Below are 27,642 nucleotides of genomic sequence, written 5' to 3'. Positions count from 1 at the left end.
TAGCTTCTTGCGCAAGTATGCACCCTTAATCTCCGATTTGTCAGAGTAATTTTTGAGAAAATTCCAAAAATTTTGAGAAAAAACAATTAACCAAAACGTCAAAAAATGGTTTTTTTTCTACCGAACTTAAAGAATAGCCATTTGAGAAGGGGAGATCCACATAATTTGTTCTTTTATTAGAAAAGTTCATATCAGATTTGTCTAATGAATTTTAGAGAAAACGAAAAAAAACGAGCAGGCCAAATCTCCCTGTGGAAACTTTCGAAGCCCGTAAAACGTGAGGTATAATGAAAGGCGACTAGCAAAAAAAGCAGGCAAATAAAAGCCGCAGGCATTTCCATTAATACCATGTTTTTGAAAATCGGTAGTAGGTTTTGAGAAAAATTGAAATTTCTGCAACTAGGGCAAAATTTTCCTAGGCGCCGCAAACAATGAAAAACAAAAAAACCCATACATTTTCATAATACATGTATTTTTCAAACAGGAACTGACAAAACCAAAAACAGTGCAGTTACATATGCCAAACAATTGTGTATGCTCAAAAATATGATTTAATTAAAATTTATACCAAAAGTGCCACCAAATGAGCACTTTTATTTGCGACTTAAATTAGAAAAAAATTGATTCGCAATAATACACTACGTTTTTTTGTTTAATCAATTTGAGAAAATTGGATCAATAAGCAAAGTTGTTATTTTGCCAAGCATTGCTCTTCAAAAAAGTTCCTGAGCTTCTTAAATTCTGCGTTTTGGGAATAAATGTGTACTGGGCTCTTTTTTTTTTAATCTCCCACCTCAAACGAGCATCATTTTTATGATGTAAATATTGCTTTCACAAGGTTAGTTATAAAGACTAAATAAATTGGCCATGGCCTAATAATTAATTAGTCCGCATGTCAATTTTCATAATAATTGGACGATCTGAGGAAGCATTTTACTTGTAAAAATTTACAGGTGGGGAAAAGGAAAAAGAGCACTGTAATGCTTCAAATTTTTGTAGATAAAATTTTGAGTTATATTTGAAAAAATATAAAACGCAAAACTGAAAAATTAGCAAACCCCAGATTAAAAATGCTTCAATAAATTATAAATTGAGTTTTGAATTTGTCGATTTACCCATGCGTTGCAATTTCCCGAAAACAGTTACTGCACATTAAGAGGATGAGTTTCTTAATTTGGAGATTTTCATGAGATTTAAAACAGCAATTTACAATCTTAAATGAGAAATTCATTCGAAACAAAATGTAATTGAAGATAACCATATGAATGAATCCATTTTCCTAAAGTAATCCATTTTTGTTATAAAAACCTGATAAAAAACCTCAACCTTTAAAACTTTTGAATATAATGGAATGTTCTGTCATAGAAGTGTAAAACATGCAAAATATAGCTCAATAGTTAATTGAGAGTAATTCGAAATTTATAATAATAATATTTAGTAACAACTGCCGACGCGCTTAGATGCAGAAGCCATACCAAGTGGGCAAAAAATTTTCAATTCTTCTTCGCGACTCCTCACTTTGACTTTTTTGTCGGTTATTTAGATGGTCGGCAAAGTTAAGCGTATTTTCTACACAAATAAGAAACCTACCGAAAGATTCTACCAAATCAATACATTATTAATTTATTCGTTATCACCTGACAATCAGTCTTGTACTAAATTACGAGTTTTATTTTTCCAGCGAAGTTAAATTAAGTTTGTTTCTGTTAAATAATTCACTTAATTTGGGCTGACTGGCCAGCGGCAGCGATTTAATCAGAAGTTTGAGTTTGGGTTATAAATAAGTTATAGAATTATGAACTGATCGAGTTGTTAAGCTTCATTGTTCCACTTTACGATGAATTTTCTTCTCCAGCTTAATTTTGATGCAATAGGGTAGATATCTTCTCAGACAAGTGCACAGCAGCACAGATTGTGGAATTTAGCTGTACATGTTGATTTGTACCCACTGAAATAAGCGACGTTGTTTCTAATAAATTACGCAATTGTTATGAAATTGGGCATTGATTTCTGATTGAAATTACCTGCTTGACGCTAACTTCTGCATTGCCTTGTCCATTCTTGTGCGCTTCGTATCGTTCTACATGGAAAAAAAAAAGATATGTTAAAGGCACCCTTGCGAAACTTGTCAAATTTTTTTTTAAAAAATGATTGTGTTGCAATCTACACACTTCAGTGGCTAGTATTCTATATTTGTTACCCAACTCCTCAATAAATTCTGGCTAGATATGTAGAATTGAACGAAACAAAAATTAACTTTTAATGAAAATCTATACGTAAACAGAAAAAAATTCTTGTTTTCTGAAAATTGTCATTTTTCGAAAAAATAGATGACCTTTAAACTCTTTGAATTTACAACACAATTTATGATTGACACTTTTTTTTTGATAAAATTAACCAAATATCAGAAAACTGGATCATTAGAAAAACTTTCATTTCGCTGTGAAATCTGGCAATCAAATTCCATTGCACAAATTAGATCACGTTAATGTCAACTTTACACTTTCGCTGCTCGATAGTGGAGCTTGCCTTCCTTTTAACGAAGGAAATGAATTGAACAAAGAAAAATAGACAGTTGGATAAGTGCCGATTTTTTGATAAATATGAACTATGAACCAATTCCAATAACTGCTTCAATGGCTAAATTTTTTATTCCACCAGAAACTCTGAAAGTGAACATCTCATTTGATACTGGAACTCTTTCATCTAGTTTGCGCGCCATTGCACTTCATTGATGAAGAGCGTAAACTGGCTTCCTTTTAGCAAATGAAGTCGAATTGAAAAGAAATCTCAGACAAACCGCAAAAAAATACATTTGAGCGTGAACAAATTTCGAGACGATTTCCATAAAAAAATCAACACGGCCTAAGTAAGTGTCTTCACTACGGTCATTGATTCTTCAAAAATAAAAGCCAAGACTGTTCAATAAAATGCCTCGACCACGAATTATCAATACAACTAGTTCCTTGTGGTTTTCTATTTTTCTTGGCTAAAAAAAATTAAAAAATAGGTAGCCATAAATATTAACTTTTTACTGTTATTCCATAATTTTCACAATTTTTGATGGGGTTACATCGAAAGATGCGAAAGAGTCAAAACATTTGTTAACTATAATCGTATAAATTAATTACATCAAAAAATTTTTTGAGTGAGCGTATTTAAATAAAAAAAACATCCTTTGAAATTTTCAGCCAGTAGGTTAACAGAAACATCAAAACGAAAACCTGAAGACAAAATGCTTCTCACATAATTTGATTACTGATTTAGGTTTTTTTGTTTCGACCAACACCAAAAGCGTGGGTAGAATTTCTGGCCCAAGATATTTTGTGACTTTGTTTAAGGTACATTAAGAGCTTTGCATCACTTGCGATGCAAAAAACACATTGCGGTACAAAATAGTGAATGAAAAACAAATACACATGTTTCAAAAATTCTAAAAAATTACTTGACAAAAATTGAAAAATTACAGCTAAAAAATGTTCATATTTGCATCAAAGGAAGTTCATAAACAGCCCTTAAAAAATGGAAATCATTTACCGAGCGGCAACAAGTTTGGGTCGAAACCTGTTGAGCCGAAAACAAAACTGTTGTCATGAAAAATTTCATGACATTTAAAAGTTTTTACGACCGATCCAAATTAATACACATTATCTGAAACGGATCTATTTTGCCCCAGAAACTTCGCAAAATAGGTTGAATAAATCCATATAACATAAACTGAAATTGTTTGAAAATTAAAAAAAAGAATGGGAAAAACTAAAAATCAGACATGGTAAATTTACAAAATTGTGAAGGTGAAGTTTCAGTTATAGTAAAAACTTTTTAAATTGGAACAAAAACCATGCTTTAAAAAGTAAGCCAATCAAATACTATCAGATGAAAAAATGCCTTTAAAAACCGGAAATTGAAACGACAGAAGCTAGGACGATAACCAGGAATTCGAAAAAAAATTGAGAATTTTTTTTGAAAAGATAATTACAAACTGAAACGACTGAAACGGGTTTGAACTAATTACTAATTTAAAAATTTCATTATAACTTGATTAACTGACCGAAGGTGGATCTGAGTTTGCCTGCAATCATGACGAAGTCGTTGAAGTCTATCTGGTTCTGTCTGTTCGCATATCTGGTCACAATGCACGAGAACGTGGACCTGTCTAGAGAGTACCCCAAGTACTTCAGAGCATCCTAACACAATTTAATTGCAATACAAACACAACACAATGTAATTTAACAAAAAATTCACGTGTGATAGCTAAGTTTTCATTAAAATAGGTACAAACATTTTTTATCTAAGATGGCACAAATTCGTTGTATCTCTAGCATTGACCAATAATACAGAGCGAATCAGAGCATGCAGTCAGTCACTTGTAATTCATAGACAATTCTTTTTCCTATTCAATGTTTCCAGCAAACAATGTGACTGAATTTAGATCATGCCTGCATTTCGAAGGAGGAGAATGAGCCGCTTTTGTCCTCGTCGAAGTTGAGGAAGACCTTCTTGCACATGCAGATGTACACCCACAGTTCAGTGAACTCCACAAAGCCTAACTTGCCAGACATGTCCTCCTAGAAGAAAAAACAGAGCATTCCACAATAAAAACTTCACCCTCTGGTCTGTACTTGCGAATAGTAAGTATGCAGTTATGATTCGCTCATATTTTGTATTTCGGAAAAGATGAACAAAGAACTGTTTCGATCTCTTTCAGAAAAAGAAGCGGCCTATTTCAATCTCAATTCATAGTCTGTAATAAAAAACACGGCTGAAATTAGCATTCAATTTGGCAACAATTATCACCAGGTAAGGCGAACTCTGTTGAAATTTTGACTCAATGATCGCTCTAAGCCGCTTCAGTAGCTAAAAACTCTAAGCTCTACCAAACAAGAGTATAGAGCCAAATTTGGGTAGAATTTGGGCGGGGGAGGCAAGGGGGTATACTGACGTCGTAGATGGCGACCATGGTCCTGCAGGCGTCGATGGAGAAGTTGCCAGTCTTCACTTCTGCCAGAGCATCACTCTCGTTCAACATCTGTCGCAGCTCAAATGCATCCACCTCCAGATCCTACACAACCACAACACAATGCCCATATGATTTATACAACAAATCTGACTTGATTAACAATATGCTTTTCATAATATTATATTTTGCAAGATTAATTTGTACTTGATTTAAATTTTCCAGCAGACCATCAAAACATTTTACAAATCAATTTTGATAGTTTTCAATTTTTCTTAGAAAGAACGGAAAACAAGCGTTTCTAGCTGATGCTAGGCTTAGTAAACAATTTTACCTGTTCAGCTACCTAAATTTTAAACGTAGAACAGGGTCGCCAAGTTTGAAGTCATGCTATGATTTTGTTTTCGTTACTTATAATTAGTTTATTTTGGTCTTAGCGAGTCTATAAACTAGACTTCAAATGTAGATTTTAACTCAACTTCAAATGTAGATTTTAACTCAAAGCATGACTAATATTAAAATTTGACCATATATTAAAATTTCGCATTAGTTAATTCGAATGAAATGAGTCACCTCTCCAGCTATGTCGGCAAACTTCTTCTTCAACTCCTCGTAATGTCCCTTCTCTGTCGGGGTCAGGGGCTAAAAAGACACAAATGTATTTATACAGTCACAGTAGCATTCTCTTGATTGGTTCAACAAAATGAGGATTCCACGCAGACAAGGGGCTTAGGATAACCGGGCGACCAAACCATGTAACATCAAGTTGTTAAGGGCCTATATATTTTATATTGAATTCGCTTTCAAGAAGGGAACAATATGTTTTTTATTTATAATTTGCTTATGATCAATTTTCTGAAGTAGAAATTTCTCTAAAACGTCGCATGAAAATATGTTGAATGCAGTTTGAGCCAAGTGAAATATATGGGCATACACTACTCAATCTTAACATGAGTGAGACCAGCTTCGAGAAAATTTAATCCTCAAATGATGACCCGCATTATTCGTCTATCAGCATAACAAAAATTTAGGCATGCTCGTAAACTGACCAGAAAGCAGTTACAAAAAACTACTAGTCAGCTATCTATATTTCAATATACTTGACACGCAAAAAATCAAACATTGTTGGATCAAGATAGCCACGTGATGAAAAAAATTGATTCGAGAATCTGACCAATTGATTTGATGACATAAAAGCGATTTTCATTTGAAGAAAAATAATTAGGCTCCATACACTTCAAGAAGTGTTAAACGGCTCGGCTCATTTGAGGGTAAAATATAGGGTTCGAGGAGTGACCCCAACCCCCCGAAACGATAGTTACAAGATGATTTACACCGGTGAAAATAACGTTCTCCACAGTATTCACTGCAAATGAATTTATGAACTTTTTTGCGAAACCCCGAGTTAAAACAGAACAAAACTTAAAATAGTTCAACAGAATAAGAACGAGAAAAGACATTACTCACTTTCATTGACCTTTTTTCAACTTTAGGCAGCTTCGCAGCTAAACTCTGCAAAATTACACACAACATTCATCACCAATACTCGGTGCAATTTTCACATAACTCGACTAACATCAAACGAGATCTTGAAAAAAAAACAAATTGAATAAAAGTACATATTTTTCTAAGCCTTATTGCTCCGACGTGTCTTTGGTTTTTTTTTGTATATGCTTGCCACTTTTTTCGCAGATTCATGTCTTCGCTGCATTATTCTACTGACGGATAGGTGGAAAGCCAACAAGCCGAAAATCAATTAATATCATTTTGGCATTGTTGTTATGTGAAATTGACGTAATTTTGGTTTCAATTTATGGCCAACCAGCCAAAACTAACATTACCATTCCAACAAGCCAAAAATCAACCAAAATAATTTTGTTATTGAGTTTTCACGTAATTTTGGCTGGAATGTATGCCGAACACGCCGCAACTACCTTTGCCATTCCAACATGCCCAAAATTAAATAACATTTGATAATTTGTTTTGCAGTTTTCACGTAATTTCGGCTTCAATTTATGGACAAAAGCCCGAAAATTGATTAAACTATTCCAACAAGCCGAAAAATTAACATCATTTTTTCATTTTTATTATGAAATTTTGACGTAATTGTTCCTACTTTTTGAAAAATGGGGTGGAACTTTGTGTTCGGGTGTGTTTTCAGCTACCACAAATAATCATCGGAGTTAGTAATATATCATTATACAGCCTTTTCGGTCGTAATTCGAACAAAAACCAGCTTATTTTAATAGCTTAAAAATTTACAATAGCATAATTTAAACCGTAAACACTTTGTTTTACTCGATTAAAGTTAGTTTTCCTAAGTATTACAGAGCCTTTTTAAAAATCATAACTTCAAAAAAAATTGAAATAATGGAAATTTTTTTTTGTTTTTCAAGTCATATTTCAACAAAGTTGTTTTCCAAATTGCTTTTTTTAATGACAGTCGAATACTCCTAAAGCCTAATTTTTCGTTCAAACCCTTTTATCAAACCACGCAGAAAAAACGACATTTGAAAAACCTTTTTGAACTGTTTGAGACTATGGTCGGAACATTCTCTGCTCCTAGCAATAACCGGCTATCCTTGTTTTGATGTAAATTTCGTCTTCAATTTATGTAGGCCTGACGGATATCCGCCGACGGATAGTACCTTTAACCAGGGGACCATATCTTCATCTACAGTGTGTGTTCGCATCAGGGCTCTCCCGTAGAAGTTCTTTCTCCGTATGACAAACCCTTCCGCTGTACTTTGGCGCACTAGACCTGTCTCTGTGCTGTATTGGTGGATTACTTCCGCAAACAACTCATCCAGTTGAACACTTTTCAAGTTCATTTTAAATCCAGTTTAATGACGATTTTCACTTCAAGACATTTCAAATGCACATAACACTCAACAATTAGAATTCCAATTTCAACCGTTGTCTCGTTTGTGCAGGTCAATAGTTACTGTTTTGTTAATCACAAGACGATGAGAAGAGTATAGTTCCAATAACTTTCAGCATCAAATAAACATTTTAAAAGAAAATCAGTTTTTTTTCTTACAGATAAATAGTTTTAAAAAACGAGGACCGTCGTTCCGTAAGTAAAAGACCAGAAAATAAGTCACTACGAAGTTAAATGGTGTGCAATAAATAACATACTAATCAAACTATTGCGAAAAGTATGAGTTAATTTTAGAATATATAGCGCTTAACGTAATTATGATTCAATCTGTCTGATGTTTTCGGCTCGACTTTGGTTTTGAAAGAGTTCAAGAGACACCGGTAGTTGGTAAAATCAATACCAATTTTAATTCATATGTCCTATTAAATGACGTGCGATCAACGTTTGTCAATTGTTTGTGATCTTCAGTAGCTTTATATTGATGAGTTTGTCTGATTTCGTCATTTGAGAACGCTAGCCAACTGATCTGGTTATTTGATTAGTGGAGTCGACAGAAATCATTTATGAATTTTTTCATCTATGAAGGTTTCATTTCTCTGATCTTGTTTACTACCAGACCCCCCCCCCCCCCCACCTATTGCGCAAGGGGAGGAAATTCGTTACAAGGAACAAGTTCGCACAAGGTAGAAAGTTTGCATATGCTTAATCATTGAGTTAGTCCGTCAATATCATGCCAAAATCATACCTAAAATTATCTTACCACATAATATCAACCAGATCCTAATTAGTTAATCAAATTATATCCTAATTACTTAATTACTTATATTATCAACCAAAAATTATCCCGGTTACTTGATTAGACACCTAAGGGGTCCCTGTTAGACAAGCACAACCTATTTTTTTAAGTTTTCTTTTCTGATTAGAGCTAAACGGAAAAATCGTTTACTCATTTCAAAACAACACTTTATTATCACCTTAATGATAACTATCAGATGATAACAACATGTTTGGACAAATGATTCGGTCGATGTTCGAATTGTATAACTATTCAATAATAATATCAGGTTTGAGACTTTAATTAGAGGGATCTTTTTCTCGTTCACTGGACTAACATTTACATTTTGCAAGATGCGACGTCGGGTTTTGCTTTGTTCATGCAAAAACATGTATATCTCATTTCAGGGACCTCGTTCCCTGGCATCGCAGAAGTAACTACTAAACTAGTTAGTACATTAATCAAGGCTTAAGTATAGCTGCTCTTCGTTTGATTACAATCAAGGAGAAACTTGATTTGATAGAATACATACCTTGGACTGAAATTTAGACTTTGTATTGAAAATCACTCACTCAGGTTAGTATAATTTCTTCCAATTCATTTAGTGAGAACTCTTCTATCGAAAATCAGCATTACCTTGACAGTTGGTTTGTAGTCAGTCTGCTGATCCAGTGCCCTGAAACACAACCACAATTTTGACGAAAGATTACGACCTTATGAGACTAAATTCAGCTTATCTTCGAAAATTTCTATTGAGTTAGTGTACAATTAGCTTGTTAAATACTTAAAGTCTAGCTAGTAGACCGTAGGAATTTTATTGAACTCAGAAAAACCAAAAAAAAAAATATTCCCGATAAAGTTCGATTCCAAAAAAAAAACAACTGAAACTTATCAAAACAGGATCGACAAGTAAAGATGACTTGTGTTATTTCTGTGTTCAGTTACTATTACGGGGTTTTCTACAACATTCGTTATATCGATTAATTAAAAGTAAATTTTCAAAGAAAAAATTCATCACCTTAAAACTTTGATTTTCAAGGATCTTGCCGCTAAAAAAATTTAATCAATTTGAGAGAGCTAGACCAATAGGTAATTTAAATATTCCGCCGGTGAATGTAAATTTAAATCCCCTTTTGGAACCTAAATTCAACTGTTTGCATTTTTGTTTTCGAAGAATGTAGTTAAAATACGAGAGCGTTCATTAACATTCAAAGAGAACAATCATAGAGGTACACCATAAGTGAAGCTTTACATCACCAACAAACTGGAAAAACGAAGAAAAAGCTCTAGAACATACATGAAACACAACCCAATTGTAAATGATAACAGATTTCTAGTCTACGGAATTTGAATAACGGAACTCGCGGTCAACAGGCATTTGCCTTAACTACTAGTCCACTACTTCCATATATACTCATCTGATAGTAATCACCAGATGTAACAATAGAGCATATATAGGGCAAGTTAACTAATTGCCAATGATCACCATTAGCCTAATTGTTGTGATAAATATATTAAATAGATATGTTATGCTCTGAACCGCCTCGTGGGGAAGACCTAAATGTAGAGTTTTGAGACAAGCGTTGTGTGTTATATTGATAATCCTTCAACTATTTGGCCTGGTTCTCTTCTGACATTTCATCCAGCTGGTCTAGTTGTCCGCCCCCAGTGTTCTATCTCCCCTCTAGCTGGCCTAGTTCCCCGCCACCCAATAAGCAGAACTTCAAATCCGCCAGGTTGTACCATTCCGGGAGATTTTAACCTGTGTTTTCAAACTTGTGTTTCTTGCTGTTGTTTTACCGTGCTTTTAACCTCCATTTCACTATGTAAATGCTTATCCTACAGAGCTTTTCTCGTTTCTGCTCGCTATTGTATTGTAGGTGATGCCCCCTCGGTTGACAGCCCCACTGCTGCCTTGGGAATTTGAAGTGAAGCTCTAGTGATTGGAACCTCACGCACCAAATATATTAAAGACATTGGCGTACAGACCACAGTCCACCCGTACAGAGGAGCTACTATTTTATACCTCATTGAAGTAGTATCTTAATATCCTCCCCTCGAAGTTAAAATACTAACCCGTCTACAATATTTATTATCTGCTACAATGCATTGATTGACCTCATCGATTATAAATTCGAACCCTCAGTGCTAATTGCGCCAAAAAACTTGCACCTCAAATAACTCTACCACCAATAAGCAAATTTTCAATCATAACATTGCCATATATTATCTCTTCTCCAAAAGTTTAGCTCCAGTAGCATTTTTTTCGCCCTATCTCTCGTCAAAAATATGATCTGTAACGATGGTGTTCACATTACGTTTTTGGCAACAATATCTTGGGCCAATACCTATATAAATTAATCAGTTTCTTCAATGACCGTTAATACTCTAATTTAAAACTTAACAAAACTAAAGCGTTAATTTCTTAAGTAAATTAGTGCAGCATCCCCAAAACTCAGCTATGACAAGCAGAGCGCAAACACAAGGCTCCAAGGGTAAAGGGCACATAAAAGGTGTCGGGGTTTGGTGCAACACATGTGGCACCTACATGCATGTTCGCTGTAGCGGATTGCCCGATCATTATGAAGGCTTCATCTGCCAATATTGTAGTGAAGTGCAACCAGCACCACCCGAACCCCCCAATAATCCGGAATATAACTCTTCATCCGATCCTACGGTAGTCCCAAACACATTTGAACAGCCGGACCACCCAACTCTCCCAAACGACACAATCCCGTAGCTACCACCACGATCGTTCGTGAACCAATGGACTTCTGAGCGAACTTCACTATTGAAAAAGGCCAACTTCTGAAAAAAATCTGAGAACGTTGTCCACTGAAAAGCCATCTTCTTTGGTTTAAATAAGAACAAGACTGGCTTTCTATTCGCAGATACAATGAACTTAATTCTTAGTGTTACCGCCACTAAGTCAGACAAGCGTGAATACCTGATGAATGCAGCGATGGTAATGCCTCATCTTAGGTGGCCAGATCCGAATTAGAAAATGATGGCTCAAATTCCAAAACCATCCAAGGCGACTTGACCAGTGGCTAGATTGTGATTTTGAAAAGCTAAGGAAGCCACATCCCTACAAGAAGGGCTCAAAAAATGAAAACTAAGCGAAAACGGATGAGTATAAGGAGTTTGATTGCAGGAAAAATATCCAGATGTATCAGTGACGAAAGTAAAGGAAGAGTACTGCAATGCCCCTCAATGAAAAAAAAACAAAGGATGACAAGACTAAAAGTGTGGATGATATTTTTCTAGAAGAACACCCTCAGCCAAAAGAAGCAAAAGCCTAATACATCGTTGAAGATAGCATCCAGAGACTCTGCCTTATCATCACTCAATTTTTGAAAAGATGAATGGCACAACGATTCGAGGATTCGCCATGAAGACAAATGGTAGTCACGGCGCTTCAGGTTTAGACGCCTATGACCGGCGTAGCTTGCTTACTACATTCGGAAAGTCATCGAGTGATCTATTCAAACACAGTAGCGAATCTTGCCATCCGAAGAGCGACTGAACGTTTGTATTTCATTTTGCCCTATAATGCATGTAGCTTGAGCGCCTTAGATAAATGCCCAGGAGTCCGACCAATCGGCATAGAAGAAGTATTGCGTCGCATTATGGGCCGCACAAGTTACTCACGCATCAAGGAGGATCTCCGACTCCTTGGAGGAAATCTTCAGATATGTTTAGGTCTTCAGATATGTGGAATTGAGCATGCTATCCACGCCTTGCGTGATTCCTATGATGATAGCGGGTCCGACGCTATTTTATTGATAGACGCTCAGAAAGCCTTCAATAGCCTTAACCGTGATCTCGCCCTTAAGAATATTGAGCAATGGTGCCGATCTCTGTATATGACTATCTCGAATTCGTATAGGGAACCTACTGACTTATTCATTAATGGCAGATGTATCAAATCTCAAGAAGGCACCACCCACAGCGACCCACTGGCCATGAAAATGTATGGCATCGCAAAATTGCCTCTTATGGAAAGAGTACGTGAAATTGATGTAATGCAAAAATGGTATGCCGAAGATGGTAACGCTGCAGGGTCGATTGATAACCTAAAAAAAACTCGACGAAATTACAATACACGACCCGGCATTCGTTAAAACGTGATCAAGTGTCAATTAACCGCAAAGTCAGAAGTAGTAAACAAAGCCCGTGAGGTTTTTACAGATTGTGATACAGATGGTGTACCTGGTCATCGTGTTCTAGAATCAGTTATAGGCTCCATAACCGAATCCGATAAATTCTTATCGGATAAGGCTTATGGGTATAAAAATGTACTGCAGAAACTATCGAAGCATGCCAAAACTTCAACACAAAATGCGTATAAGTCAATTACAGCAGGAGTACAGCATAAATAAACCTTCATTTCAAGAACAACTCCTGACACCAATAACCTGCTTGCAGAAACAGAAAAGGTAATTCATGAACAATTGTTGCCTTCTATAGTCAATCACGCAAACTATGACGATCTAAACCGTAAGAATTTTTCATTACCAGTGCTCGAAGGCCCGATATTTGTAATCTTCTTGTACTTATATGCTACCTAGCCGCAAAAAAAACTTTTTTAGTTCACTTTTTTGCATTCAAAATGAAATTCGGAGCATGCATTTGACCTTCGTTTTTTCATCGTCTTCATTATACATCGTACTTGATTCACAAATTGCTTCAAAGTAAACCTTCTGACACCGCAATTACATAAATACTCTGCCGGTAATCTTAAATTCAACGATTGCAAAGAGTGTTTTATTAGGAATGTCGACGTCTCGCTTCAATACAGTTGATTTCATTTCAGAAAAGGGGTGTGGGTAAACTGACAACCTTATCCAGGGCTGCAGCCCTGAGAAAACAATGGTCTCGTGTATTTGAGATTCGTCAAATGAAGCAAGCGACGGAGAAGGCTCCTCGGAAGACTCAAGAAACGACTGAGAATCTCTATCTCCGAGATATAGTTTCAATGTGTTTTTTCAAAAATGTAGCAAATTTGTGAGCAAACTTTAAACATTTTAGCAAATTTGTGAGCAAATTTTATAAAAATCGTAGCAAAATTTTGAGCCAACTTCAAAAATTGTAGAAATTTTGCGAGCGAACTGAAACTTAATTCACCAGTATTTCACTTGTTCTTAGATGAGTTTTTTAACTAAAAAAACTTGTCCAACAATTATTCATGTAAAATGGTTGACACGGGTAGATGTTAAAAAAAAAATAAAAAAAGCTGTTTAAATTTGACCAAACGAAATACTTTAGTCTAAATCTTCTTATGCTTCACTGACTATTCACAACTTTGCTACAGTTTTCCCCACTTTCTGTTGCCTGGTCTTTCGACCTTCAAAAGTCGCTTCACTATTTTGCGATCCTCAGCTAGTCTTTCGTCAGAAATGTTTTCTTTGGAACTGCCATCGTTGGACCGGTACTTAAATGATAACCTCACAGAGCCTTTGCAGCAAACACCGGCACCCATAATTGGATTGGAACGACGTCGATTTTAGTGTAATAAATGCTCTTAAGAGGAAATGATGCTTTTTGTTTTGAAATCAGAAATAGCTAATGCAAACGTCAAAGTAGACTTGGCGTTAAAAATGCAACAACACTGGTTGTGTATGATTTAGGGCACTGCTAATCATGCAAGGCACGAGGTCATCTAAGGCACGAGGTCATCTAAGGCACGAGGTCTGTATTCTAGCTAGTGCGCAGCTTACATTTCTTTAGAGCACAGCTTCAATTGCGTTCGCGCAAGATCTATGAATTAATGAAATAGCACAAGTTGCGACTTTGAACATTTCGCTACAATATAATATCACTTTGCTTGGTTTTTTTTTGATAGAGGGATAAAAAATAGGTGAGCGAGCATTAAGAAAATAATTTATCGGTGATAAGAATTCGCTTTTGCATGAATTTAGAAGGGCGAAGTGTAATTGAGCCCTTCATTTCCTCCATGTTCTATGCTTTAAACACAGAGGCGAAGATGAGCTTCCCATCACTTTGATACAACTAGATCTATCAAAACGAATGAAGCGAATGAAGATAGTTGTGGAAAAACATGCCCAAACAATAGACTCAGCATCAGAAACAAATTAACCAAGCGGTGAGAAAGCCGAAAATACCTGAGAAAAAACTCTTCAAGCCAAAATTATTTTATTAAAAAATTTTTAGGTCTCCCTTCCCCTCATCGCACACACACAAGCACACACACAAGCACACAAAAACTTTTTGACGCATTAAACGATGCAAAAAGAGGCTACTAAGATGATATAAAACAAGCCGAAACCAGTTAAGCCAAAAAATAAAAATGAAATTTCAACAAACCGATTAATAGAAAACAACCAATTTACTAAAAAGCGGAGGGAAGCGTAAAAAACATGGTTCCCTTGAAACGACCCAAAATTAGGTCACTAAGCCGATAAAAAAGCCGAAATAATTTAAAACGAATAAATTCGGGGGAAAAAAATAAAAAAGGAAATACGATATCAAGATAAGTAAAACTACAAATGCAGGATAAATCAACCACTAAAAGCAACATTAAAAAAAGCACAAAGCACAAAAACCGATTCCAAGAAGTGGCAACTAAGCCGTCAAAAGATAGGTAGACAATGACTAGCTGATGAGCATTTTATTTGAAACAGAAAAAAAACCGGTCGTAGTCGGATTCGAACACGCCCCCTTCGCAGTCCCTGGCGTATTCGTTACCTCCAGGCTAACTGGCCGGGAACTTTTTATTTAATTCGACCACAGAGGCGAAGCTGCGCTTCACATACACTAGCGGAACACGACAAAAGCAGCTCTTTAGTGCAGTAAGAAAAAATAGAAATAAGCCTCGAACGAATAAAAAATTCGGCAACATCCCGGATTGGATCTGCGACCTAGAGATTACGAGTCTCACGCACTAACCACTCAGCCACGGACGCTAAATAAATCAAATACTAACCACAAACAAGCAGAAAACAGATGCAACGACATTTCCAATGCTACAGATCGTGAATATAGCAGAAGGACCGCCAATCAAGAGAACATTTAATGAACAAGCTTAGAAAAAAAGAAGGTTCGTACTAATACACTTACGCTCGCGAGCTGGCTAGTGTAAACTGGGTACTACTAGAGATGAGTCCAGAAGTTCATTTGAGTCCTGTGAACAATGTTATTTACGGGGAAAAAATCTAGTACCCGATTAAAATACCCTTGCTTATCGGGTATTACAGTAACGTGTTATGGAAACTGTTAGCATCAAACACGCTCTAAACAAGACGACATTTTTTGAAATAAAATATTTAATCATTTTTTAAATGACTGATCAGAACTTTTTGTGTTATTTCCACGGCAACCGATTACACTAACTGTTTGTCTTCTTTTTCTCAAAACTTTCAAATAAACGCTTCTCAAATGGGTTTCGGGCTAACAAACTACCTGACAAGCTGTCTCGGGGAAAAAATGGTCACTGTGGTATGGTAACTATGACTCACTGGGATTCGATCTTCTTCTCAGTGTAGATTCGCAGCATGAAGTTGCCCTGCTCATTGGCCTGGAAGGTGGAGGGAACTATGACGTAGTCTCCTGGCTTCAACTTGTATCTTCCCACTACTTCTCTGCTGTTGATGTATGCCGGACTTTTCTCAGTCATCTTTCGGGTGAGGAAGAACTTCCTGTCCATGTCTGTGCCTGCCACATAGCCAGTCTTCTGCTTGTAATCCTCCGAGATCTGGAGCAATTGCATAAAATGTATCTGGAGTTTCACTCTTGAAATTTTATGCCCTCATTTTTACAGTCCATAAACCCATTTTTTACTATCACTAAAATATCCAAATACTAACTTGAAGATAAAAATATAATCTTTGCGAGGATGGTCTAAACATGAAGTAGGAGAAAAAATTGACAAAATATGGTTTCTGCAGTCCTTCAGAGTAATGCTAGTTGCAATTAACTTTTACGCAAGATAACTGATTTTTACCATTTACAAACATGTTCAAAAATCAACAAAATTTAATATCAAAAACAAGCGAATAACATTTTTGACACAGTTTAAAGAAAGTTAGAGTTTACACGATCAGACAAAGATGGAAGGCAAGAACTTCTCATGCTCTCTTCTGATCAAATGATCACTTGTTAACATTCGTTGATGAAGGTGGACTATCTTACAAAACTTAAGAATAACCTTTTTTCTTGCAATATCTTATGAGATGGCTCATTCAGACAGCGCTCTTACAAGATACATAGGATCTGATCTTGTTAACTATTTCCCCCGTAGTGCAAGAGGGAAAATTCGTCAAAAGCCACAAAAAATTAATTGCATACCCTAAACCTTGTTTATTCCCCCAATTTGGACTTTAGTTTCGAAACAAAATTTCCATGAAATTCTGCATAATGAACAAACTAGAGGCCAGCTAAAACTGGAAATACCTGTTTGATAATATTTTGAACTGATTCGGAAGGAAAAGGGTTGCTCATTGAATTTGGATGGGAAGTTTTCGAGAGAAGTCAAAAAGTTTCAAAAACGGCCAAAAAATGAAACTGACTTTTCAGAGGGTCATAACCTTTAAAAAAAAAAATTGGACGTAATCGCTTCTGCAGGGAAGCTCATCAACAACACGTCCTTTCGATCGAAACTAGAATCTTAGATTTGGGAGGGTAGCTTTCGAGAAAACAGTCAAAAATCGTGAATTTGACTTTTCCGAGGGTCATAACTTAGTGTAAAAAATGGGCGTAGCCTCTAATGCAGGGGAGCTTCCCACAACCTGTTCTATCCATTTAAACCAAAATCGCAGATTTGAGAGGGTGGTTTTCTAGGAAATGTAAAAAAATCCAAAAATCTGGGTCAAAAATTCCCCCACACACTTTTTCGAAGGCTGTAGAAAGTGGGGTAAGGTAAAAAGAGACTAGGTGAGTATAGTCGTATCACTTGATACGACAATACTTGATACCTCAAGTATTGTCGTATCAAGCAAAAATGATACGACAAACATGATACCGCTTTTTTGAAAATTGGTACCGCTTTTTTGAAAATCGGTAGTGTAGTTTTTGAGAAAAACTAAATTTTTGAAAAAATGAAAAAATTTTCCAGCGTCTCAAAAAAATTTAAAAAAATATCAAAAACCCGATCCCATACACTTTCATAATACCTGTTTTTATCAAACTGGAACTAATCTTGTGAACGCACTTTTTTCTCCGTACTTTGCATTGTAGCATCACGCATTGAACCATAATATCATGTAAGAAAATAAGAACATGGAAAATTGAAATGTGAGGCGGGGGTGGGGGTTGGAAAAGAGCCCACTTGCCTCGTAGATGGCGAATCCGATGGTGAGTGGCTTCTTGCCCAGACTCCTGCCCACTCTGGTGCCCTTCTGGTACAGGGCCACTATCAGAGTACACCCTTCGTCTTTGTCGTCATCATCTGCCTCGTCCAGACGCACAAACACCTGGGGGTTCTTGTGGAAGGTATCTGCAGACAAACAGAGACAACGATTAAAAACATAGGCGCTACGCGCAATACACCGAGGGCATAGAAACTGAAGCAAAACCCAAACAACTTGAACAACTAATAATTGAAGAATAACAGTTCTAGAACAAAAAATCGTACTAATACATGTGTACACCAAAATTTTGCTATATCGAGAAAGAGCCTGAAATAACAGTTCTAGAACTAAAAATCGTACTAACACATGTATAGGTTAAATTTTTGATATATCAACGAAGATCATAAAATAACACTTCTAGAACTAAAAATCGTACTAACACATGTATACACCAAAATTTTACTATATTGACAAAGAGCCTGAAATAACAGTTCGTGAGCTAAAAATCGTACGAACACATGTATACACCAAAATTTTGCTATATTGGCAAAGATCATGAAATAACAGTTCGAGAGCTAAAAATCGTACTAACACATGTATACGTCAAATTTTTGCTATATTGACAAAGATCATGGAATAACAGTTCTAGAGCTAAAAATCGTACTAACACATGTATACACCAAAATTTTGCTATATTGACAAAGATCATGGAATAACAGTTCGAGAACTAAAAATGGTACTAACACATGTATACAATAAAATTTTGATATATTGACAAAGATCATGAAATAACAGTTCGAGAACTAAAAATCGTAATAACACATGTATACACTAAAATTTTGATATATTGACATAGATCATAAAATAACAGTTCGAGAACTAAAAATGGTACTAACACATGTATACGCTAAAATATTGCTATATTGACGAAGAGCCTGAAATAACAATTCTAGAGCTAAAATCGTACTAACACATGTATACACCAATATTTTGCTATATCGACAAAGAGCCTGAATAAACGTTGTAGAACTAAAAATCTTACTAACACATATATACACCAAAATTTTGCTATATTGACAAAGAGCCTGAAATATTGACAAAGGACCTGAAATAACAATCGTAGAACTAAATGTCGTACTTACGCATTGTAGATCAATTTCTATAGCTATAATAAAATACAAAAGATTGTGTTTGTATGTGTAGCAAAACGCCTCCTGTTTTACACCTAATACAAGTATACACGATCAGTTGATTGAAACTACAGTGTACCTAATACAAGTATACACAGCAGTTGAAATAGAAAAACTGTGTACCTAATACAAGTATACACAGACCAGTTGATTGAAACTACAGTGTACCTAATACAAGTATACACAGCAGTTGAAAAAAAACTGTGTACCTAATACAAGTATACACAGACCAGTTGATTGAAACTACAGTGTACCTAATACAAGTATACACAGCAGTTGAAATAGAAAAACTGTGTACCTAATACAAGTATACACAGATCAGTTGATTGAAACTACAGTGTACCTAATACAAGTATACACAGCAGTTGAAAAAAAACTGTGTACCTAATACAAGTATACACAGACCAGTTGATTGAAACAACAGTGTACCTAATACAAGTATACACAAAACTTGAAATAGAATAACTGTGTACCTAATACAAGTATACACAGATCAGTTGATTGAAACTACAGTGTACCTAATACAAGTATACACAGCAGTTGAAAAAAAACTGTACCTAATACAAGTATACACAGACCAGTTGATTGAAACTACAGTGTACCTAATACAAGTATACACAAAAGTTGAAATAGAAAAACTGTGTACCTAATACAAGTAAACACAGATCAGTTGATTGAAACTACAGTGTACCTAATACAAGTATACACAGCAGTTGAAAAAAAACTGTGTACCTAATACAAGTATACACAGCAGTTGAAAAAAAACTGTGTACCTAATACAAGTATACACAGACCAGTTGATTGAAACTACAGTGTACCTAATACAAGTATACACAAAAGTTGAAATAACATAACTGTGTACCTAATACAAGTATACACAGATCAGGTGATTGAAACTACAGTGTACCTAATACAAGTATACACAGCAGTTGAAAAAAAACTGTACCTAATACAAGTATACACAGACCAGTTGATTGAAACTACAGTGTACCTAATACAAGTATACACAAAAATTGTATTAATATAAGCAAACTAAACATAATTAAATAAATAGAAGAACAGATAATTAAATAAATAAAGATGAACAAATAAAGAAACAAACATACGCAATCACGTGACATAGCGCGATATAGTCCAGCCCACATGATAATTGATAACTGTGGACGTTATTTGTCGACACTTGACAACATTAAAAAAAAAACCGTTACACGATACCATAACACCTTGACTAAAGTCTTCGGTGTAAACACCAGCTTCAACCTCAAGTTTTGACTCACTCAGAAAAGAAAAAACAATATGAACAAGCTCAACGTAACTTACAGAGTAGAATAGCAAAGCCATCACCAACCAAAGTTAAATATTGCATGAAAACTATTCTGACTCCAATTCAGCTGCATCAAATCGCTACAAATCTATCATGCATTGTTAAATTTGACTTAATATTTTTAGCTGCATTATCCACAATTAAATTTCAGTAATTTTCAGTTTCAGAAATATGTGTTTTGCCTTAAAACGACTTCAAACTACTTTCGATAACAAGAAAGTCAGCGTGGTTTTAAGACTACGTCATTCCGAAGCCCAGAATGCTAAATTGAACTGACCTTTTTTTTTTACAAATGACACAAATTATACGAAAAAAAACTTTTACGATATAAGATTATGTGAGATCAGATTTATACGATACATTATAGGATTATATAAAACCAAGCTAGATTTTAGTCTTATGGTGCTCTCTCAAGTAACATTTTTGAAGAAGAACTCCTTATATCTAACTTTATTTGGATAATGACCTCACTTGGAGACCATTTACTATTATTATTAAACCGATAATCGTTGACTCTTTCAACTGACCCTTGTTGTTTCTACATCCTCCGGCAGTGGATCCCTTAATCCAAGCCTTGTGCTCCATCGTCGTCACCCACTTCTTCTTGGCCAGATCAGCATCAGTCTCGTCCGTCACTACTGCATCCGGACTCAAGTTGCAGATCTCAATCTTAAAACAGACCCGCATTAAGCACAGTCACGCACACACACAATTTTACCTACTATCTGCAGTAGAAAACCCAAATAAGGGTGTTTTGATAATGGACAAGGTTCCTGGCCAATGCCAGCCCTACATGTCGCCTCTTTTCAGTTAACAAGTCGTTCACTTCTCACGCTCAGATTTCACAAAAAGAGATTGAGTAATTGCCAGGTATGCCAGCACTTAAGCTTACAAAAACGTATCCAATTCAACAAAAACTTCTCATGTTGAATAATCAGTTAAGCACATTGGTAGCTAAAAAAAGCAGTGGTTGATTTACAGTGACGTAGTGCTGTTTGAAGTCCTTGAAGTCCATCCAGAACTCCCCGTCGTCCTCCTTTTTCAGCTCTAGTGCCTTCTTCTCATCGTCAGACAGTCCCTTCATCTCCGGAGAACTAAACACAAAACACATCGAGTACATTCATCGATCATTGAGTTATTTGCTCAACAGAATTATAATGTATAGATAAATCAGACGAGTCGAATTGCTTGTATTATAAATCTCGGTGGGTGCATACATCTGTAACGTTCGTTAACACTCTTGTTAACGGCTGAACCAAACCGATTGATGCTCCATAAAGTAATTGTTACCGCCACTTTGACGCAAGTGTCAAAAACATTAACAAGTTTGCCGGTTGCTTTTTATTCCGAAAATGGCTTTAAAAAAATTCGAAAATTAGCTTTACTTGAGCTGAACTAAAAATTCAAGGCTTATCCTTCTAAAAAAAGTCCTGCTCCCTGGCATTTTTGCTCGAAATTAGACAAAATCAAAAATTTCAAACGGGTTTTTCTCGACTTTGGGACAACACTTTAAAAAATTTTGAACGTCGCTCGAATCATGTCAGAAAGGGCGTTAATATGATATATCACTCCACCCATTACGATTATTACTTATGGTAAATGTTTTTGGTTAGTACAAAATCAGCTTGCTTGCTCGCTCTAAAATAGACCAAAAATCAAAGAGTTCAAACCAATTTTTCTCGACAGTGGGAAAAACTTTATAATGTTTTTTAATGTAGTTCGAATCAGGGATAAAAGGGCTTTAATATGATATATCACTCAAACCAGTCTAATGATTATTTGGAGGTACCTGATTTTGTGTGGAACTAAAAAAAACTAAATCACAGCTGAATACAAAGTTCTTCCACATTTTCAATGGTCGAAACAAAAACATTGAAAACCTAACAAAAGTCAACGAACCAACTAAAAATCAAATGAATTTTTATTGATTTATGTTATGACCCATGTTCGGGCATAGTAATGAATACCAGGTCACCTGTTAGAGACACAAACCGTACTAAAAGCTCAGAATCTCTCTCTCTCTCTCATCTCATATGAGATACTCAAGATTTGGTCAGGTTTACGGCCCCCTTTCTTAGTTTTCTCGTCTCTAAGTTATTTTTACTTATGTTCCCTCCAGAGAACTAGCCCGGGATAGTAATAAAACAGCTTTGCTTTAGGGATCAGGGACTAAAAATACTTCTCATCGGATACTTTTATTGGGCTCTTCTCCACTTTCCCCCATTTCAATTTTAGTTTTGAAAAACTATTTCAACATTGACATAATGTACTGAAACATTGCACTATGGCGAACAAACCTAATATTGTGAACAGATTTGTACATCATACCTTACATCGTAAATCACGCGTTTAGCCATAATCACACGTAAAACAATTTTAAAAAATAGCCTTTTTGTCTTCAAAAACTTTATTCTTAGGTCATAGTTCAAAAAAGGATTTGCTGTCTATGGGACTCAAACACCCGATCACCAAAGTTAGACTGTAATATCTTGACAACTGCGCCATGTCGCCTTTGTATTCATCCCAAATAAATTCTATAAAACATGGAAATGAATAGCCATTGCTAGAATGCTAAATAAGTTCAATTCTAAAATCGCTAACTCGAGCACTAATTTATGCAAATTAGGTTTTTAAAAAGTAAACAATATAACCCAAGCATTCTATTTCACCCCGCTTTTTTTCGACAACCTTTCTATTTTTGCAGCCACATTGAGATTTCTAGCAAAAATTAGATTGCAAAATTGTTACATGTTTAGGTAACTATTAATTTTTTTCAGCCAGCTAAAAATCTAGCTGGTTTATACTTCTGGTGGTTTTTATACCACCGATTTCTGCAGTGTCGCCTTATATACGCCACACTTACTCGTCGCTCCATGCTCCATTCCACTCACTCTTTCCCCAGGGGTTCCTGATGCGGACCATGTGCATCTCCTGGCCACGCAACGTCACCTGCAACAAGCGGTCAAAAAATAAAGCTATGGTCAATGCATTTGAATAAAAAAGAAACATGAAAATTTGCCATGAAAATCAGCGCTTAAGAAGCGTTATTAGCTAACTGCACGGAACATTTAATTCAAACCTCTTGAAAGCGAGATGGTAAAAAAACCATAATTAAATTACTTTTAGCTCAATTGAATGGAATTGATCCCAAGTTAACATAAGGCAATTCAAAAGCAAAAAACTATAGTCAAGAAATGCTATATTAACTTATCTTCAACCTTCAAACATTCATTTGAAAACTGAAATTAAATCAATCTTCTTGAAAGCGCGATGGTTAAAAAGCAATAATTAAATTTTTCATTCAATTGATAACAAACAATTTAACCTAATTTTTTGAGTGATCCTAATTTTTTGAGTGATAAATGGGTAATTTTTTTTTATTACGCTGGGACAAATTTTTTGTGCTGCGAAATCTAAACCCACTTGAAACTACAATTCGTTCACTTTTTTCGCGCCATTTACACTTTTGTAGTTATTAGAGCATTTTCTAGTAAAAAAAAATCAAAAATGGCACTGAGCTACTGTATTCATGTGGCTAAGATGTGGCAACTGTATTTCGATTTGATAACGCTAGCTGATCGCGGTTGTGCTTAGTTTTGGTTCAATTATAAGCAATCAATTAAAAAACATCTGATTGACGCAGACAGCTTCGCAAGCACTAGCGACAACACGACAAAAAGCAGCTCTATAAATCAGCTCTAAAGAAAAAGTAGATTAATTCGGCAACGTATCGGATTCGATCTGCGAGCTAGAGATTATGAGTCTAACACACTAACCACTCAGCCACGGATGCTCAATAAATCATAAAACACTAGCCACAAACAAAGCAGAGAGACCATATGCTAGGAAATTTCAAATGCCACAGATCGTCATTATAGCTAAAGTGCCACCAAATAAGAGAACACATTTGATGAACATTTGCGAGTTAGGTTAGAGTAAAAGAAGGTTCCTAATAATACAATACGCTTATGTCTAGTGTAATGAGTCTCAGGCACTAACCACTCAGCCACAGACACTTAATATCTCACAAACACTAGCAACTAATAAAGCAGAGAAAGGATATTATAAAATTTCAAATGCTACAGATCGTGATTATAACAAAAGTGTCAACAATTAAGTGAAGAATTTTAATGCACACTTTTATTTGCGGGTTAGAAAAAAAGAAAGTTCGTACTACTACACGAACGCTCGCAAGTGTAAGAAAACGATGCATTTCAAAAATTCGTGAAATATACTGAGTTGCGAAAATTCTGAAAATAAGTTTTTACTATTGCAGTGAAGAAACAGCTTTTTTCGCTTCAATTGAGTAATTAAAAAGTATCAACTGCGTTTACTCAGAAGTAGTTACCAAGAGTATCACTTTCAAAAGTTTCACCAAAAGTAGCACTGTTATTTGCTACTTGGGTTAGAAAAAATGCTTCGTACAATCGCATTACACTCCGATTGTGTAAATAGCTGGAAAAATTAAAAATCATTCATTTCGTAACTAGCAACTACTGAACAGCACTGCTTGTACCCACCCTTTTGACGCCAGTGACAGAGTAAGCGTGTCCAGCAATGAGTCCACTGTCAAGCTCCGCCTCCACAATTCCAGGCGTGGGCGGAATAGAGCAGCCGATCATACTGTCCCGCTCGAATGCATGCTCCATCAGCTAAACAAATTAATCATTGTATCCCTGCATTATACCATCTTACTATCTATCATTAATTATTAGCAAAATTTTGAGGAGTTACACGTGTCAAAACATTTCAGTTTCCATCCAAAACTTTGTCCGAATGACTATCATTTTAGATTAAGCCCAATTTATTCAGGAGCTGTCTATCCATTACACGAGTTGTTCAGCTCTTTCGGAGATCCGGCGTGGTTCGCCTGACCGATGTGCATGTAATTTTGTCGTCTTTTCTGGGGCTGGTATGCTATGGTCTGAACGAAACTCCCCATATCTAACTCAAGAAAGAACATTGTTTTCAGTAATATGATACCAAAACGTTGGCCGTTACCCCGAGAGATAAATGGTCTCAATATTAACTACAATAAGCCTCAAATTTAGCTAGTACTTCATGGTCATATAATTAGATATACACCTTGAAGAGGTGTTTTGGGGCGGCATTTAGCTCATAGGGCTCAGTCAGTCCACCTGTGAAGTCCTCCATAGCTTCCGCCATATTTCCTCCCTTCAGAGACTCAAACGTGCCAAAGATCCTGAAAAAAAACTCACGTTTTACCAGAAAAATTTATCCAAATGTATTCGCACATAGGTCATATTCGTCATTAACCACAACCGCTCACACCTACTAAGTTAATTTATCATTTTAAACAGAAATTACTTTCAATTTTTGTACTAATTATCAAAGTGAGCCAAAATCTAACATAGAGAATTGATGATATGAAGGCCTCTCTTATTGAAAGACTTTCAAGGTCTCTAACATTACTCCTAGTCATATACTGGCTTATGTGTTTTATATTACACCTAAAATCCACTCAACCTCACTATCCCCTCCCCCACCCTTGTGTTATTTTTAGTGTCTAACTTAGCATATGCTTTCTCCACTAGTGCAGTCCAGAACTCGTCTTCTGATTTGCTGTGGGTGAAGACCAGTTTGCCACCGTAGGTAGGCAGCTGATCATCCACTATGATTTCCTTCCATTCACCTGCAGAAAAAAAATACTTTACACGTCATTACAAGAACTTAAATTGATATTAAACGATGCAAAACGATACATTCAGTGCGGTACTCTTCAATTCCGCAATATGGTTTTCGACCTTGAAAAACTTCTTTTTGCTGCTTCCTATTCTTATTAAAATTGACATGCATGTGAATTAGCTGCTATCAAATACATTTGCTCTTCATCCAGATGCTTAAAAACGAGCATCTCTCACACAATCCATTTGATTCATTACAAGGGTGTCCGTATTGTGTGTGTGTGTGTGGGGGGGGGGGGGGGGAGGGGTTGTAGAAAAGAAAAAAGGACAATGTGAATGCAAACAAAGTGTACAAACTAAAAATGCACGACGCAAATTGAATGAGGTTTGAAAGAGTGCTGTGTATTAGCAATTGCAAAATTGAGAAAAACCATACACTTGTAGTATTCAGATTTGTTTAAGACAAACCTCATCACAATACTGAGGTGACTCATAGTTCTAAACAAGCGCTCAATGTATCAATGGATGTTTTATATTTAGAGCCAGGGTTTTTTCATGAGCGTTCGGATTCAGCATTTTAATTTCAGTTCACGCAAACAAGCCATAACAGGTACCCCCAGGGGCGGATTTAAGTGGCCGGAAAATTAGTCAAATTTTTTTAAAAAAGTACCAAACAACGGCTTTTGCGCCCCTTTTGTTCAAAAATTTACATGCGGCGCAAAATTTGTCGCTAAAATACGATCTGTTAGTGTTCTGGGAGCGTTCCGAAAGCTCAATTAGGTCGACCTAAAAAAAGGTCGGGAAACTTTTCAAAAAAAATTGGAAATCCTCCCCCCCCCCCCAAAAAACAAGTGATTTTCTGATGTCAGCACCTGCTCGCCAGAAGTAGAAGTGAAAAGCGCCGCAGTAGTTATCTGCATCGAAGCCCTGATCTGAAGGGACCACTCTCTTCAGCAGTTGTGGTCTCATTGACAGACAGGAGAGAGAGGCGAGGAGCCAGCAGTCGCCCAGGTATCCCTGTTCAATGTCACTCCTGTCTGCTCCTGCGTCGAACAACTGTGGATTGGATGCGATCTCCTGCAAATAAAAAGAAACAACTAATAAACAAAACAAGGAAAAACAATACACGGCAACAATGAGCATACTGAATGTAACTGACAAATAATTGACTGCCTTAACTAAAATTAACTGCCTTAAATATTTCTAGGCTTTTCTTATTGGTCATCAGTGTGAATATAATGCTATAATGTAGTCTAAAAGTTAAACCTCTTCTCCATCGACAAAATTTTTTCAAGTTAAATCCTTTTTAACGAACTGCTGAAGAGAATGGTTAAGCGAAATGAAATTGGGTGAGTAGTAACTTTGGGTCTCAGCCACTTGAACTCCTTGGGTGGACTCTCTTCGAAGTAGAGGGATGAGTCATTGGCAGGGAAGTCTTTGTCCACAAACAACTCGCCAGTCTGCTTGAACTTCTGTCTAATCTCCTCCAACTGAGAGGTGCCACTCGCTTTACCATGAGCAGGAGCCATTGTTTCTTCTACTGCAAATCAGAGTATCTGAAA

At 36.0% G+C, this 27,642-nt stretch overlaps 1 protein-coding gene across 1 annotated transcript; it reads right to left on the bottom strand.

Moving 5' to 3' along the window:
* Positions 1-1,074: 1,074 nt before the first annotated feature.
* On the bottom strand, positions 1,075-27,641 carry LOC134841094 (calpain-9-like). The gene is made up of 17 exons (XM_063856874.1): positions 27,442-27,641; positions 26,953-27,157; positions 25,968-26,088; positions 25,521-25,638; positions 24,956-25,087; positions 23,299-23,384; positions 21,415-21,529; positions 20,963-21,104; positions 17,904-18,067; positions 16,092-16,327; positions 9,250-9,289; positions 5,531-5,599; positions 4,943-5,062; positions 4,440-4,568; positions 4,052-4,187; positions 2,025-2,080; positions 1,075-1,948 (listed from the first exon to the last, which is right to left on the bottom strand). The coding sequence occupies exons 1-17, from the start codon at positions 27,607-27,609 to the stop codon at positions 1,922-1,924; spliced, it is 2,064 nt and encodes a 687-aa protein (XP_063712944.1). The 5' UTR covers positions 27,610-27,641; the 3' UTR covers positions 1,075-1,921.
* Position 27,642: the final 1 nt, after the last annotated feature.

The sequence above is a fragment of the Symsagittifera roscoffensis genome, chromosome 3, assembly GCF_963678635.1.
Source record: "Symsagittifera roscoffensis chromosome 3, txSymRosc1.1, whole genome shotgun sequence".
Taxonomy (NCBI): Eukaryota; Metazoa; Xenacoelomorpha; order Acoela; family Convolutidae; genus Symsagittifera; species Symsagittifera roscoffensis.
Note: the sequence above shows the minus strand (reverse complement) of the source record. Positions and strands in the feature narration are given on the sequence as shown.

Coding starts and splice junctions, on each gene's coding strand:
- LOC134841094 (XM_063856874.1), bottom strand. CDS start 27,609: ATGGCTCCTGCTCATGGTAAAGCGAGTGGCACCTCTCAGTTGGAGGAG. Junction 18,068..20,962: donor AGGATGTAGAAACAACAAGG/GTCAGTTGAAAG, acceptor GTTTGTCTGCAG/ATACCTTCCACAAGAACCCC. Junction 2,081..4,051: donor CAAACTCAGATCCACCTTCG/GTCAGTTAATCA, acceptor TTTTCCATGTAG/AACGATACGAAGCGCACAAG.